The 17,736-nt window shown below is 35.1% G+C and overlaps 1 protein-coding gene across 2 annotated transcripts in view; it reads left to right on the top strand.

Moving 5' to 3' along the window:
- Positions 1-15,986, top strand: part of VPS13C (vacuolar protein sorting 13 homolog C) — a 190,056-nt gene extending 174,070 nt beyond the window's left edge. The window contains exons 77-83 of one of the 2 annotated variants that reach the window (XM_025295705.2): positions 977-1,022; positions 2,531-2,654; positions 3,372-3,486; positions 8,780-8,868; positions 12,350-12,473; positions 13,848-13,931; positions 14,231-15,986. In XM_025295705.2, the coding sequence (XP_025151490.2) occupies positions 977-1,022; positions 2,531-2,654; positions 3,372-3,486; positions 8,780-8,868; positions 12,350-12,473; positions 13,848-13,931; positions 14,231-14,332 (684 nt within the window). In that variant the 3' untranslated portion in view covers positions 14,333-15,986. Of the gene's footprint in view, positions 1-976; positions 1,023-2,530; positions 2,655-3,371; positions 3,487-4,223; positions 7,762-8,779; positions 8,869-12,349; positions 12,474-13,847; positions 13,932-14,230 lie in introns of those variants that run through there. The other variant, XM_025295707.2, reaches the window with a different exon arrangement.
- Positions 15,987-17,736: the final 1,750 nt, after the last annotated feature.

The following is a 17,736-nucleotide window of genomic DNA, read 5'->3' as shown; positions in this document are numbered from 1 at the left end:
CAGTATAGTATACATCCGTCAGTTCTTTTTCTGTGTGATATACAGCTATTTTTAGTTATTAACACTACTTGAAAGTTATGTAAAGAATGCACAAATATTACTTTTTAAATTTTGAAATTAATTCAGTAGACTGTTAACTGCTGTGTTTGTGCCTGTGATTTGTAACGTGTATTGTCTCCTCTAAGCGCTTTATTTGTCAGGTTATTTGCTGTCCATGAGAGGTCCCTTCATTTTCGGTTTTCCACACTTGCACTAAATTATGAAGTAACTTCATTGGAATTTGGACTTCCCTGGTGGCTCAGACAGTAAACCGTCTGCCAGCAATGTGGGAGACCCGGGTTCGATTCCTGGGTTGGGAAGATCCCCTGGAGAAGGAAATGGCAATCCACTCCAGCACTCTTGCCTAGAAAATCCCATGGACGGAGGAGCCTGATAGGCTACAGTCCATGGGGTCGCAAAGAGTCGGATACAACTGAGAGACTTCACTTTCCTTTACCTTTTCATTGGAATTTATAATTAGATCTCTAATTTTCTCAACTCATTCATTTTACTTATATGGAAACTGAGGCTTAAAGAGATTGCATCAACTAGAGAATTCCATGGACAGTGGAGCCTAGTGGGCTAATGTCCACTGGGTCACAGTGAGTTGGACATGACTAAAGTGGCTTAGCACGCACGCACACAAATCAGCTGGTGATTGGTGTCAGAGTCAGATGTAAAAAATTTTCACCTTCTCTACTCTTCTGTCTGTTAAAAAGTTCTGCTTCTATAAAGTGCTTCATTTAATATGTGCTATGAGGTAATATTTTAAAAATCAGAGAACTCACTTATACGTGCATATTCTCTGTCAAGTCCTTGTTTTTTTTTTAAAAAAAAGTTATTCCTGTAATAATATGTCTGTAGAGACCTCTAGTGGTTGGTTTAAAATTAAGCACCTTCCATTCAGGCTTGACTTGATCTATAATTTCTCTCTCAGGGAGTTGTTGGTGGAGTGACTGGAATAATAACAAAGCCTGTGGAAGGTAGGTTGAGAATGTTTCCTTTCTGTACAAAGTCTGAAGAGTTGATACATGGTAAAAGTAATAGATGTTATTGTTAGACTAGATTCTCTTGGACTCTCAATAGCAATTGACTTTTTTTTAATCCTAGTTTAAAAAGCACATTCTTTATTCAGTACAATCCCTATCAAAATCCCAATAGTTTCTTTTTTCAGAGATTGATGAACTGATTCTAAAATCTATATGGGAATTCAGGGGAACTCTGAATAGTCAAAAACATCTGGGGAAAAAAAGAATGAAGTTGGAGGACTTACACGATCCAGTTTTAAAATGTACTGTAAAGTTAAAGTAGCTATGACAGGTGTTTCTGGCATACAGACACACATATAGATCAATGGAGTAGAATTCAGGTTTCAGAAATACATGTTTATTGTTATGGCCGATTGCGTTTTGACAGGGGTGCCAAGATAATTCCATAGAAAAAGAATAGTCTTTTCAACAAACGGTACTGGGACAGCTGGATATAAAGATAGAGCTTATATATGTGACCCAGCAATTCCGCTCTTAGGTGTATACGCAAGGGAATTGAAAGCCTCTGTTTGCTCAAGAACTTGTACAGAAATGTTTATAAAAATATTACTGATAATAACCAGAATGTAATAGCAATCCAAATGTCCATCAACCAATGCATGGATAAACAAAATGTGGTATAAGCCATACAAATGGGTTAACATCCATTTATAAAAAGAAGTCAGGTATTGATACAAGTACAAGATGAATGAACCTTGAAAGTGTGATTCTAAGTGAAGAAAAGCCAGTCACAAAAGGCCACATATTGTATGATTCTGTTTGACCAGAATAGGCAAATTCATACAGATAAAAATTAGGTCAGTGATTGCCTAGATCTGCAGGGTAGGGAGGAAGGAGGTAAACTGCATAGAATTGGGAAGAGGGTTTGGGGAAAAATGGGAAATGATTGCTAATAGGCATGGGCTTTCTTTTTGAAATAATGCAAATTCTCTAAAATTGATTATGGTGATAGTTGCAGAGCTGTGAATATACTATAAAAATGTTTTATTTGTATACTTTCATGGGTGAATTATATGGAATGTGAATTATATTTTTATGAAGTTCTTATATTTTTTAAAAAGTACACTTCTTGAAAAATCTCCTGATGGTTGGCAATAATAATAAGAATAATATTTTCTGGTCAATTCTTAGATCCTCCAGTCATAGTTACTAACTAAACTCCTGGATCACTAGTTGTAAAACTTGAGTGTGCCTTAGGATTACCTTGGGGGTTTGTAAAAATGCAGATTACTGGCTGGGAGTGGGGCCTCATAATTTTGCATTTTTAATATACTTTGAAAACCACTGTTTTATCACAGGTTAGGATTAAATTTAACCTCTTTAGAACGTCAAATTCTAGGAGCTTCCTGGGTAAAACCATTCAGTATTTGACTTAGCCGTTTGTTGAGTTCGAAGTTGCTGATTTTAAAATCTTTATACTTTCATTGTCTGGTTTTATGAAGGTGCCAAAAAGGAAGGAGCTGCTGGATTCTTCAAAGGGATTGGAAAAGGGCTTGTGGGTGCTGTGGCTCGTCCAACTGGTGGAATCATAGATATGGCCAGTAGCACCTTCCAGGGGATTCAGAGGTAATTAAATATGTACACCATGTACAGGCCATGTGTCTATGTGCTGATTGTTTCTAGGAGTACATAAGTATGCTAAATACTCTGCCTGTCCTTAAGAACCTTAAAGTCTGATTGAGAACTCTTACTGGTCCACAAGGTTAGAGCTCCCCCAGAGAGGTGTAAGAAGAGACTTTTTTTTTAATGGCTCATTTTCTCTTTTATTTGACAAATGGTTATTGGTCCTTACTATATGCCGGGCACTGTGCTAGACACCATGGAATAAAAGAGTGGATGGCCTACTCCTCGCCTTTATTATTAAGAAAAGGTGGGGGAACATGAAGTCAAACTGACCTGGTTTTAATATTTGTCACATTATTTTGCAAGTTATTTAAAATTACCGTTTATCAAATACTGATATATTGTGTTACATAGTGGAGCTGCCCTGGTAGCTCAGTTGGTAAAGAATCTGCCTGCAATGCAGGAGATGCAGGTTCGATCCCTGGGTTTGGAACATCCCCTAGAGAAGGAAATGGCAACCCACTCCAGTATTCTTGCCTGGGAAATCCCATGGACAGAGGAGCCTGGCAGGCTATAGTCCCTGGGTCACAAGAGTCTGACAAGACTCAGCACAGTATTCATGGTTCATGTGTTACACAGGATAGTGGTTGAATCAATACAATAATACATTTATGTTATTTTGAGAGATTCTCATGTGTTTTCTTATATGTACTTACACAGGGTTGCAGAATCAACAGAGGATGTGTCCAGGCTCCGTTCCCCTCGCCTGATCCGTGAAGATGGCATCATTCGCCCTTATGACCGACAGGAGTCTGAGGGCTATGACATATTTGAGGTATAAATTCTGTTCTTTATGGTCATGAGTGAAATTGAATTTTAAAGATTTCTACGGTCAGAGCTTCATGGCTGGTTCCTAGAGTTCCTGATTCATGAACTTCTTTAAAGATTACACAGGAAACAATGGTATGCAGGGTAGAATTTGATTATTTGTTTTATTTTATTAGCATAGCATATCAAATAGGAGTAACTCATCATTTTTTTCTTTTCTGCACAGGATCAAAGCTTTTTAGTGCAGAAAGGATAATGTTGAAAGTAGTCATAGGCTTTTTTACTGTTTGTACTGAGCGCCTTTCATTTATGTTGTTAAACTTCAGTCCTCTGCTTATAGCTAATTATTGGAATTTCGCTGCTTCCTTTTCTCTCAACCAAATTAATTTATTTGTCCTGTATTGTAAATCTAGATTTATTCAGGTAAACAGAAGCTGGAGGAGAGAAAAAAAGATTATATGTACAATTATAATCTTTTGTTAAAACCTTGAAACTTTTTTGGAATTTTTTTTGGTTTATATTTTAGTTTTAATTTTGTAACATAAACAATATACACATATGTGAAATGCTATTCTCTCATGACTAGCTTTCCTCCAAAATAAAATTTTTAATATTTTTCTACTTTGACTTTAAAATAAAATGACTCTTCATTGTTCTTAGCCTTTGGTTTTTATAGTATGTGATTACATTTTACCTTTCTGCATGCTTCTAACTTTATTTTCTTTCTTTTTTCTGCCTACACAGCAAGAACTGGAAATACAGGAGTAAATGTTTTGTATACTGCTACTTGATTTCATCCTTAAAAATCAAAACAAACTGTGGTATTAATTGACTGTCCTGATTTATTTAGAGTGAGAGTCCATTTTGATGAAATTATCTTTACATTTCTTACCTCTCTCTGAACTTTTTATTGTAGTGGCTTGGCTACAGATAAAAACTGTGATATTCCTGGTAATATTGTACAGGAATAAGAGGTCAATATAAAAGATGAAAAGATGCAGGAAATCAACTTTGTTTTATATTTAGTTGGAGGGATACTTTATTGAACTTTTACTGTCATCCTGAGAATTTCACCTTTTCTTATGGTATTCATATGCATTTCTGGTAAAGTTGCAAAAAAAAAAAGAATAATTCTTATGTCCAATCTGTGTGTTCTTTATGTATATGAGTCCTGCTGGTAGAATTACACAACTGTGTTTCATAAATCACCATAAATTTACTCAAGTTATAAAACTATTGATTGGGGCATATATTTTAAGAAATGGAGTATCACTTGCTCTGGGCTTCCTTGATGGCTCCGTGGTAAAGAATTTGCCTGCCAATGCCGGAGACTCAGGTTCAGTCCCTGGGTTGGGAGGATCCCCTGGAGAAGGAATTGGAAACCCACTCCAGCATTCTTGTCTGGGAAATCCTGTGGACAGAGGAACTTGGCGGGCCACAGCTTGTGGGGTCACAGAGTCAGACACAACTGAACGACTAAACAATAGTCAGTTGCTCTGGATCAGTCCCTCAACCTCAAATAAGTATTGGCGCATCAATTTTGAGAATTTATTCCCTTGCCTCTTTTTCTATTTTAACTTCTCTATACTCCTGCTAGATAAATCGCAATCATTTTCTAATTATGTTATGTATAGTCTTAGCCCTTTGTATTTATACTTTTTAAAAATTAAGTCTCCTTATTGGTTATGCTTATTTCACAATTATTAGATGTAAAAATAGAAGTTGAACATGTAATTAAGCAGATTACTTGTGTGGCTTTTGAATTGATGGATGTCTTTATATTTAAAAACCAATCTCTTTTGCTTTTAAATCCTTCAAGAAGATGCATAATCCTAATGGAAATTTAAAAAATATAAACTATGATTTTGAAATTAGCGACCCCAGAGTAAACTTTCAACATGTTATATTTTGATTTCTCTTTTTTCTATAATTGATAAAAATGTTAGATTTAGTAGTATCTTATCTAGCAACTTTCATGTTTCCTCCCAAAATTGGAAACAAATTATGAATTTAGATTTATTGTGTTTTACATTTAAAGAGAATGAAGCTATTAAACATACAACTGTTCAGTTGCATTATATATTTTTAAACTATAGTTATCAAAATAATAAATTGAATGCTTCATATTTGAAGCAAGCACTTTATAGAAGAATTTGCAGCCCCACGAACTGTAGCCCACCAGGCTCCTCTGTCCATGGAATTCTCCAGGCAAGAATACTGGAGTGGGTTGCCATTTCCTTCTCCAGGGGATCTTCCTGACCCAGGGATCGAACCCAGGTTTTCTGCATTGCAGGCGGATTCTTGACCGTCTGAACCAGGGAAGCTTCCTATTTGAAACAAGCACTTTAAAATAGAAGAACGACATCACTAGCCTGCCTAAAATTGTAGCTGAAAAACTTTTCTTGTGCCTAGATAATTGAGGGTTGGCAGAAATAGCGCCTCATATGCAGTTTCTATGAGAATCAAGCACAGTAACTAATTCAAGATTCTATCTTAAATCATCACTAATAATTATTCTTTCTTCTTAGGTAAAAGTAATATTTTTTCAATTTTCCTGAAAATATTATTAATACAATTTTAATGAGACTTCTGGGAAAAATTTTTTCTTCACTGTTTACTTTTTGATCATGTAGGTCTTTACAGTGTTCTTTTCCTCATGATTTCCCTTTTTTCCACCCGCGTGTCTGTAAGCACAAAACTTCAAGAAACTTTATTATTTTAGCTAAATATAGTCATTGTGTGTGATTCAGTAGTTTTCGTTAAGATATGAGAACTGGAAGAAATAGAATGATTGTACATTAAGAAAAGAGCTTGGTAACTTTTTTCCATGGGTAGCAAGGGTAGGCATGGATAGTTAAGAAGTTTAGGCTGTTTCATCCCTTACTATCTTGTTGAAATCAGTTAGTTAGGAACTAAGTATTTGATTATCTACACTGTGCTGGATATCCAAATGAAATGAGACTTCTGTCCTTAATGGACCAAGTATAACAAAATGTGTAAATATTGAAGAGCACTAGAGGGTAAAATTATATCTTCCTTAGTGCTTACTATAATATGGGTACATTCTAAATAATTTGGAATAATTTGGGAATCTTTGGATTTACCCCCTTTTCTTTTCTCTGAATATTGTTCTGCATTCTTTAAGAGTGAGCTTTAAAAGTTACTGAATTATATTCTGTGTTTTCATAGGATATACTCTTCTACTTATCCTCTCTTCTCCCAGGATAATTACCATCTACACACACACACACACACACACACACACACACACACACATAAATACTTACACAGAGACATATATGAAATATATATATGTATAGCCAGTTTTTGTTTAATATTCATCTTACTTCCCATAGTTAATGATTATATAATATTTAAAATGGCATTCCTTGCTTTTTTGTCTTAATTATATTTTTCCTGGTTCTTAGAAATGCTTCATTTTTAATTCTTGCATTATCTATTGAGCTAACTTTACCTCATATATTTGACTATTCCCAATTCTTGACATTAGAGCTGTTACCGTTATTTTACATTAATGACACTATGATACTATATATATGTTTAATATATTTTACATTAATGATACTATGATAACATAATGATGTAATAAACATCATTATACACATTGCTTTTTCATATCTTGTATTATTTCCTTCGAATTTACTTGAAAAAATTGAATGCTTTTGCTAAATATTATAAATTCTTCCAGTTGCATTTTTGGGAAGGAAGAGTGGATATTTTATAAACTCATCTGCCATAGAGACTGAATCTCAGAGTGTAGTGGGTTTCAGAAGTGCTGAAAACTAGGTTTCTGTAATGTGTTATGGTGGTAAAATATACTTTAAAAGCTTTAGTTTTTTAAAATGCAAAGCTTATAACTAACGAAAATGCATACAAGATGGTAGAAGATGGAAAGTGAGTAGTATTGTACATTTCATCTCAGATCTAAATGTTTTAACATATTTAAATTTCAAGACTGAAAATAAATATACTAAATTGTTATTTTCATTTATATTCATTTTAAAGGAATTAAGGTATAAATATTAAAAGATATTAGTTAATTCACACAAGGAAGATATGAAACAAGTAACTGTTAAACTTCACTTCTCTCTGAGATTCATTCTGAAGTTGAGACATCCATTCTGAGGTTGAGACCCCCATTCTTTAGGGATTCATCTTTGTTGTTCATGGCTTTTCGTAATTGGTCAAAGAATGATGGAACCAAGGATCTTTAAAAAAAAATTGTGTATTTTGCTATTGAAATAATAAACAAGTGTGCTTTCTCTGCTTGTGATTATTATTGATTATATTATCCTTTTGATAATATTGATGTATTCTTGGTTATAAATTGTTATTATCTTATTTGTTGGGTATGTTTATGTTTTATATTTTCATATATTTTCTCTTCTAATTTTTAATTATGCATTATATATAATGTCAGTAATATTTCATTAGCATTAATTGTAAATGTAACTTTATTGATATTTAATGTTTGTTGATTGAGGTCACAATAGTTTTGAGATAGTTAAAAAAAATGTCTTTTAATGTGCTACTATTTATACTTGAATTATTTTATGCTTGTAATTGTATTCAGTAATAAATTGTGCCAGCTGTTTGAAATCTTAGAACTTCTTCATGTTTATATTAAGATTGCCATTAAGTTTTCTTTTCTGCCAGGAATATAATTCTAGTACATACTTGTACTCCTCATGCATGTTTAATATATAAGACCAAATATTCAACAATATTCATTATCTTGAAATTTTCTTATTTTTATTATTGTAGATCAGTGGTTCTTAACCTTTGAGAAGGATAACAGACCCCTTTAAAAATCTGATGAAAAATATGAACTGTCCTCTGGAAACAAGTTCAGAAACACATTTTCAAAATTTTGTATTTTTTTTATGGTATTTCATAGGCCTTCCAAAGTCCTTCCAAGGACCCCAGGTTAAGGACCTCTGGAATGTTAATGTCCAGTTTTATACTAGTGTTGGTTCATATAAATGAAATTTGTGATTATTTCTGGTAAAACTATTTAAAAGTTTTGGAATTATCACACAACAAAGTGTATTTTATTAGAAGATTGCTTAGTAAGCATTTCATAGTTACTTGACTTTTAAGGCTCAGTGAAAGTTTATTTATAAAAATGCTGTGAACATTTTTCTAGCTTCATGTGCCAATCTATAGAATTGTGCTTTTGGTTTTAATAATTTTTTCCTAACTGGCACTAATATAAGGTATTGGAAATACTGTTCAGATGCATGTTACAACACAAATCTTGACTCTTCTTTTCTTTTCAGAATCACATCAAAAAGTTAGAAGGAGAGACTTACCGATACCACTGTGCTATTTCTGGGAACAAGAAGGCAAGCCTTATGGTTACAAATAGGTATTGACTTCAAGTGACATCTTTTCAAATGCTAATTGTATATATATTATAAGAATTTTGGAGACGAAAATGACATTGGATTTAGATAACTATGCTTCAGCTGCAAAATGTTCATTGTCATTGTTGTTCTTTAGTCACTAAGTCCTGTCTGATTCTTGGTGACCCCATGGACTGTATCCTGCAAGGCTCCTCTGTCCATGTGATTTCCTAGGCAAACATACTGGAGTGGGTTACCATTTCCTTCTCCAGGAGATCTTCTTGATCCAGGGATCGAACCCGCATCTTCTGCATTGGCGGGTGGATTCTTTACCCCTGAGCCCCCTGGGAAGCCCTGTTCATTGTCATAGAATCACAGAAATTCAGGTCTGGATGGTTCCTTCGAGATCATCTGTTCTGACCTTCTCGTTTTAGAGATGCTGAAACTGAGACTAAGCACGGTTTAGAGGCTTAACCAAGTTACACAACTTCTGAGAGACAGAATCGATTAGAGTTTATAAGTACAGTAGTGATACCTTTATATGTGAACTGTACGTCCAGTTATGGGGATGAATTTACTTTTTCTCACTAGGTTTTATTTTGGAGGTGGAGCATAGCTTTTTAAAAGTATGTTATTATATCTTTGTGTCCCATTTTCTTTCTAAATATTTTGAGAGTAGTGGATAATTTTTCTCAATAAAAGAACTTGGACTAAACTACTAAGTTTTATTTTCCTGAGATCTACCTTAATTATTCTAATTACAGGTAAATAATTTTCAAAACATTCCAAGTTATGTATTTTTTAGGACTAAAGCAAAGCACTTAGAGTAGGTAACATTTATATATTAGATTTCTTACTACTGCATTTAAATGTTTTTAGGTGGGAAGGAGAGAAAGGAAAACTTTAGAATTCAGGCTTAAATCTACAAACTGTTTCTAAGAGAGAGTTAGCTAGTCCTCTGATTTGGCCATTAATTAAGTCCAAATATTCAGAAAACAATCTAAAGAGTAGTTTTTATACTTTTTATGTAATTCCATACTAAGCAATGGAAACCCATCTTTTGGGGATTGAATGTAATATTTTAGTAGTTGTTTGATTTAGGCATTTGGTAGGAATATTAACGTGTACATTATACATCTATTTTTCTTCAAGTAAGTTGAAAAATCATAGTAATTTAAAATCATAAGTAGCAAAATCATAGTAATTTCAAATCGGATCACTTGTAGAGATTTTCAGAATACAATTAGTAAAATAACATTCCTGACCAGCTCAGTGAGTTACTCTGCCTTAGGTATGAAGGGGCAGCCTTTAGAGACGAGGGTTGGATGACTGAATATGAAAGAAAAGGGAATACCAGATGACTTGGCTGGTTTTTGGCTTGAGTACCATTTACAGTAGTTTGGCGGAAAAGATGATGACTTGTTTCCATTTTGAACTTAATGAGTTTGACATAGCTTTGAGATATCAAAGTAAAGGTCAAGGAGATGTGTAGAAATAAGTATAGGTGTAGATACTTGGAGTTTGGATAAAGATACGGAGTTGAGATCCAAGAGACCATCCTGAGAGAATGTGTTATTCACAAGACCAAGATTTGAACTCCGGGAAACGTGGTGCAGGAGGGAAAAAGTGAAGGAGGTTGAGGGCAGCAGGAGTTCAATTGTATTGTCGAAATGGTCAACAGTATAGTTTTAAGACAATCAAAACGGTGAATTGCGTTTGATGCAATGATTTGTATTAGTTATCTTGAACTCTAATCTCTGAGTCTCTACTAGGCAGGAGACTGGGGGTAGGGGAGCTGGAGTCCACTTCCTAAAGACTGTTTGGAATGGGGAGGGGTGTTGGAGGTTGTCACAGTCATTGGAGTCACTGCAGGCACTTGGTAGGCTGGGGCCCTGAATGCTGCACTTCTACAGTGCTCCACACAGTCCCAAATATACCCACAATTTCAGGAGCACCTGTGCAAAAAGACACAGTGCCCGGGGTCTGTATCAGTCCTTACCCCGTCAGTCACTGAGTTCATTCACCCCTGCCTTCTAAACATCTAAAATATATCTCTTTCTTCTTCTCACAAGCCACCACCTTAAATGAGGCTCTCGCTGTTTCCTAATTGGACTATTACGGTCACTTCCCACCTTCACTGTCTACCCCATCTCTCCTCCATTGGCCATGACTCTTCAATAAGAAAATTTATCATATCATTTCCATCATCTGTAGATTAAAGTCAAAATTTCTTAACAACCTCCACTACCCCCTCAACCCCACCCGCCAAAAAAGAAAAAAACCTTCAAGAGCTGGCACCAAGCTAATTTTCTCACCGCTGTATATGTCCGGTACTCCAGCTGCAGACCTCCACATTCCTCAGATAAATCTTTCCTTTTTTGTACTGCCATATATGTTACTGCACTCTTTCCTTTGTCTAGAATATAATTTCCTTCGAAGACTTCCTCCTTTCAAGAATCAGCTCTTACCCTACCTAGTTTATCAACAGTCAGTTCCTCCCTCCTGTGTGCCAAGAGAATTTTCCACACACTCCATTAGTATTCTTGGGTTTCCTTTGTGGCTCAGCTGGTAAAGAATCTGCCTGCAATGCAGGAGACCTGGGTTCAATCCCTGGGTTGGGAAGATCCCCTGGAGAAGGGAAGGGCTACCCACTCTAGTATTCTGGCCTGGAGAATCCCATGGACTGTGTAGTCCATGGGGTCACAAAGAGTCAGACGTGACTGAGTGAATTTCACTTCCCCTTTTAGCCTATAAATAACCTCTCAAGTAGAAAGCCGGGTCTTTGTTTCTCCAGCACCGTGTCCATTCACAGATTCAACAGCTCTCCTTTCCTAGTTTTGCTTTCTGTTACAGAAACTTTGGAATCAAGTGTAGTTATATCAGTACCTAATCTGAATCACACACTGGGAAATCAATGTGGATGGATGCCCTTTAAGAATTCTGTGATTTTTTTTTTTAATTGCTTTGAGTAAAATGAGCTGCTCACTCTGTGATATAGTACATCAGTATTAAAATGTTCAAACCTGGTATTTATTAGTAGGCCTATCATGAATCTTTGCTGACGTTTGAAGTTTGTGACATTTCTTTCCTGATTAGAAGGCATACATGATTGACAGTAAAAAGCAATTAATAATTTTCCAAGTAAAACATTTTCAGGGGCTTCTGCCTTTATTACTTCCTGGATGAAAGTACAGCCTGTTCCTTATGTGTTTTAAAGAGAATGATTTCATTTTTCTGCTCAGTTTTTTTAAAATGACACTGTCCTGAATTTTGCAAGATTGGCAGAAGGGGGATTTTTGAAGTTCTGCTGTGTTAGTTGTGCGATGTTCACTCTTTATCTAACAGTTATCTTTTTTTATTAATGTGAAGCATACTTTTTTTAGTGTGCCAGGTTATATTGCTTACTAAGCAAGTAATATCTATGGCATCTAGTTGAGGGAAATATTAGAACTATTAACTGTCTTTATCAATACCTATATATTTCTGTTTCCTTTTGCAAAATAGGCGAGTTTTTTGTGTAAAGGAAGTTGAAATCCTAGGCCATATGTCCATAGACTGGCAATATCTATTTGAAGATTTTGTACGGCCTCCCACTGTCGATGGAAATCTGCTCAAAATATCAGTTGAGGTAAGAAAACATGAATCACACACCTTTAGAGTCAAAAATTTGTTAAATGAATAGAAACCAGGAGTGCTTTCTGACTCTTGTTTTACAGTTAACTGCATAAAGTATTTGAAGGATTATTATTATTATCATATGCTGAAGAGTAAAGGAAAATGTAACTTGTGTTCTGTACTTCGTTTTCTGGCAGTCCTTGATTGCGCTGAGTGAAATACTAAATCTGTTCACTGCAAGAGTTAGGTTCCTTTTTGGTAGAAGAATGGAAGTGAATAGAAGTGGGTTTTATTTTTGTTGTTTGTTTTACTTCATAAGGATATGGTTTTGCTATAATATAAAATACTCCTGGGAAGATTCCCTGTTTTAGGATTTAAGGAGATTATTATAAGCATTATGTCCAGAACACTCACATTTAGTAATGTTTGGCATTTATAGAAGACTAATGCATTTTAAGTATGTAATAATGCTTTTGTGTCTTTTCCTCTCCATTTTCTGTGGAAAAACTTTTTAACTGTATAGCAAGTAATTAGCAAAAATGATACCCTATCTTTTGCTTAATTCTCAAACTCATTTTACTTTGTAATGTATAATTTTTCTTATATATGATATAATTCTATTTTCACCCTTAAAAAAAAAAGTAGAAACTGTTATTCCAAAGATGGTAATTTCTATATTTTTTCCTAAGCAATAATTATGTTATCTCTATTACTGAAACTATCTGAAAAACGCTTACTGAATTATACAATTCAATAGTTAGAGATGTAAGTACTATTATCCTTTATGTTTCCTTTCTTTTCAAAGAAGTTTACAAGTAAAAGAAACCACTTGTGAAACCATGCTATTTTGTATTTCAGCCTTACCTCATTGTAGAGTTTCAAAACTGAAAGAGTGCCTTGGTATATGAAACATAGTTTTCAGACCACTGAAAGACTGTGTCTTTCCTGTCAGTATGCATGTATATTACAGTTCTCTCAGTTATCACTTTCCTTTCACATCAGAGGTGAGAATTGACTCAGTGTATTTTACATTATGTACAAATTTTATCTATCAGCCAAGGAAATAAAGGGAGGGTTTTTGATTTGTCAGATGTGATGAGTTATCAAGTGGTATCTCTGTACGCGATTTATCATCGCCTGCAGAAAGCCATCATTTTATGCAGATAGATGTATACTCATCCAATTTCACAAATTCTAACAACTCACAAATACGGAGTCACTATCCTTGTACCAAAAATGATTTATTTCTTATCAGACCTGAATATGTGTATTTGCTTAGTCTGCTGATTATAAAATAGAGTTGACATTTAAGTACTCAGTTAAAGGTTATAGGTTTTTTTCCTTCCCCATAATAATTTCTTTTCTGTCATTATTTGTTTTGAAACAGAGACAAGGTCTGTTCCAAAAAAAAGATAGTGCCAATCAAGGCTACATTCAGAAAATTTACCTGCGGGATACCACCACAGCAGAGGTAAATGATTTATTTCAAAGAATGCTCCCTCCTTTTTTTAGCTGAAAGACAAAAAAAAAAAAAAAAATCTGTTATAATTAGCAACAGTCATTACTTTTCCCAAAAGATCTTCAAGTTGAAGCTTTGGATGTATATATAAACTTGGAATAATATGTTGTGGGCAGACTGGTCTTAGCATGACATGTACTGACTGTGTATTCTTCCTTTTGGACCTGTGTGGGCAGCTCGTACCCTTGAGTGCTCCACCACGTGAGCCTGTACTTGTCTTTACCATTTGTGATAAATATTTTGTTTTCCAGAGAGCATGTCGTGCCATTGAGGAAGGACAGTCAATGAGACAGCAGCAAAAATTGATGAAGCAGTCATCACTGAGAATTCTCAGGCCCCAAGTACTGTCTTAATCACAGGTCCTAGGGGCCGCTGCTGGGAGAAAAGCCAATCACCGTCTCGTCGTTGTCTTGCTAAAGAGAATTTTTCAAGGAATCCTTGCATTTTGAAATTTTTTTCTAGAGTAATTCGTTTTCCATCCCCCCCCTAGTTTTGGCTCCCAATTTGGCTGTGTGTTTGATAGCAGTCCATGTCTACACTGCCGCCCGATGGTCCCATTAAAGAAATACCACTTTAAATTCAGAGTGAAATTTCCATGAATGTTAAAATTGTGGAACAAGGGTAATAAACTTGTTTTTAATTACAATCCCTACTAAAAAATAAGAAAGGAGCTTAGAATGACTAGTGTTCTCTGAGAGCCTTTTAGACAATTGTGTCTTTGGACAAAATGTGGTGTATTTTGTTCAGTAATTGAACTGATGTAACATTTTTGGTAAACTGAGTGGTTGACTTAAGAAAGACCATTCAAGGGACAAATGACGTGTTTCTTTCTTTTTTTTCCCCCCAGGAAAACATTATTTTCTCTTAATAAAAACATGTCTTGCTCTGGTGCTTATTTTTCTTCCTTTCACTATAATGTAAAGACAAATGAAAATCAAACCTTAAAATATCTATACTCTGTTCTCTGGAAGTTTTGGGTATTATTTACATGAACTTATGTGGCACAGTTGTGCTGATGCATGAAAATATCGCACTTTAAGTTTTTCAAGTCAGGCATGAAAAATTAAATATTTTTATATACTTAGAACTTGTTTTTTATAAGTTGAAAGATTTTTAAGGGCATCATAACACTTAATTTTAACGCATACCTAGAAATGTATTTTAAATACTTCTGTAGGAAGAATGAAAAATGTCTAGTTGCTTTATATGTGAATAAAATAAGGTATCTAGCAGCACTGTGGGAAAATCATTGGTTGATGTGTCCTTTGAGCGAGCAGGCTCAGTTCATTTTTGTTCTTTCTGCATCTTGTTTATGCTGGTTAGAGATGCACTGCCTATTAAAGCTTTTTAAAAAATGCTCAAAAGTTTTTCATTTCCGTGGATGAACCCTAAAATTTACTCATTTTTTTAACATGACGTTTACTTAAAGGCACTGAAATGAAATGAAGTTGTGCACAAACTTGGTTTGCTCTGTTTTGTTGATATGTGTGGTAATATTTCTACTATCCTTATTCATGTTTTTTAAGACTGGCCTTAAAACTTTAAAAAATGTTCCTAGTTATAAACTTACTGTAGGCTCCAAAACAAAGGGTATAATAACTAATGCCCTAAATATTTGATTCAGTATTGTGGTCTTTGCCTTTTCAACATCACTTTTTTTCTGTCAAGAAACTTTTAACTTTAAGCAGAATTGCTGTATCAGTGATTAATTGCAGTTTATTCAAGTGTACTTATATTTTGTGTCTTTAAAAGTGACTTAATCAGGAATTTGAGATATCTAGTTATATTTTTCATAAATCACAGCTATTGACAGTATCCTGAATATTAAAGTAATTATATTGTATTGATGGCATGTACAAAACATTGAACTAAGAAAAATTAATTTACGGAAACCCAGAAATTCATCATCTCGTCGGCTTAGAAATAAACTTCCAAATATTTGTACCGTTTTTGTTTGATTTAATCCCCTAGGTGAGAAGTAATTCATTAATAAAGTGTAACAATGTCTTTTGTGTTTTTTAAAGTGCTTTGGGAGTCGACTGCTTGCATATGAACTATTGAGAGAAATTAAACATTTGGTGCATTGTTTGCAGGTGTGAAAACCTTGTGGGTTTGTGTTTCATATTCAATAATATTTGCTTTTACTTTTTGTGACACGTTAGATTAATAGTTATGGAAAGCTTTTTAAAAATTTTTATTGAAGTATAGTTGAATTATAATGTCATGTTAATTTCTGCTGTACGGCAAAGTGACTCAGCTTGTATATATACATACATATTCTTTTTCATCTTCTTTTCCATTATGGTTTGTCATAGGATATTGAATGTAGTTCTCAAGACCTTTCAAAAATGCTAAGCAGGACAAGGTTTTTCCTGGGGGTATGGATCTTCAGTGCTGAGAGAATACAGAGAACTGATGTGACCATGGACCTGGCTGCCGCATTGTGAATTTATAGCTTCATTTGCTCTGTCCATGTTTTCTATCAGTCACCAACTGGGGATGGCAAGGATATTGGGGCTCACCCACTCCTGGGAGACAGGGAGGTCCTCTAATAGCCAACTTTGGCTTGAAGACTCCTCAGTGGCTTTACAGAACTTTTCTTAGACCACTCGGCAGTCTGGGAGGCTTCCACACAGTCTGTCTCTGTCTCTCTGTTTTTTCTTTTTAATCTCCCACCCTCCACCCCATCCCGCTGGGAGCTCAGACTACAGGTCTGAAGGCTCTCGCAGTACATGGTTATCCACTATGAAGAACAGGTGCTGGCTGAGGAATGTAGCAAAACTGGGGCCATCAAAATGAAAACAAGGACAAAAGGTTCAAGATTCATAAGAAAAATGTGATCTAGGATATTAACACATATATATGAAATCTAGAAAGATGATACTGATGATCCTAGGGTGGACTTCTTTACATGTGTTTCATGATTTAGTATTGTTTTTATTTTGAATTATGTGTAAGAGAGGGGACTGTCACCTTTTTGGTGCTGTGGGTCTCTAAGTGCATTGATATGGTGCTACCTGGACATCTTTATTTTTAACAGGGCTCCATGTGTATTTCTAAGATACAACTGGGACTAAAAAAATTAATACTGTGGATTTAAAGTAATCAAACTCTTGAAGAACTCTGCAGGTATCAATGCCAGTTAAATTACAGAGTTGCAGTTACTGCCGGAGCTAGAAGAATCATCTCTTTACTGGGGAGAAAACCAAAGTCGGTTTTAATATATAAAATTTTATTTATCTTTATTTTTGGTTGTGCTGGGTCTTTGTTGCTGCTTGGGCTTTTCTCTAGTTGTAGCATGCAGGCTTCTCATTGTGGTGGCTTCTCTTGTTGCCGAGCACAGGCTCCAGGGAGCATAGGACACATGTGCTCAGTAGCTGCAATTCCCAGGCTCCGGAGCACGGGCTCAGTAGTTGAGGCCCGCAGGCTTAGTTGCTTGGTGGCATGTGGAATATACCCAGATCAGGGATCGTACCCACGTCTCCTGCACTGGCAGGTGAATTCTTTACTAGTGGGCCACCAAGGAAGCCCAAAACCAAAGGCTTTTAAGGGGTAGGAGATTATTCTAGAAATTTTTAAGGATTTGGAGATTATTCTAGAAAGCTAAGCACTGAAGAATTGATGTTTTTGAACTATGGTGTTGGAGAAGACACTTGAGAGTCCCTTGGACTGCAGGGAGATCCAACCAGTCAATACTAAAGGAAATCAGTCCTGAATTTTCATTGGAAGGACTAATACTGAAGCTGAAACTCCAATA

The sequence above is a fragment of the Bubalus bubalis genome, chromosome 11 (genome assembly GCF_019923935.1).
Source record: "Bubalus bubalis isolate 160015118507 breed Murrah chromosome 11, NDDB_SH_1, whole genome shotgun sequence".
Lineage (NCBI taxonomy): Eukaryota > Metazoa > Chordata > Mammalia > Artiodactyla > Bovidae > Bubalus > Bubalus bubalis.
This window is presented reverse-complemented; position numbering and strand designations above follow the sequence as displayed.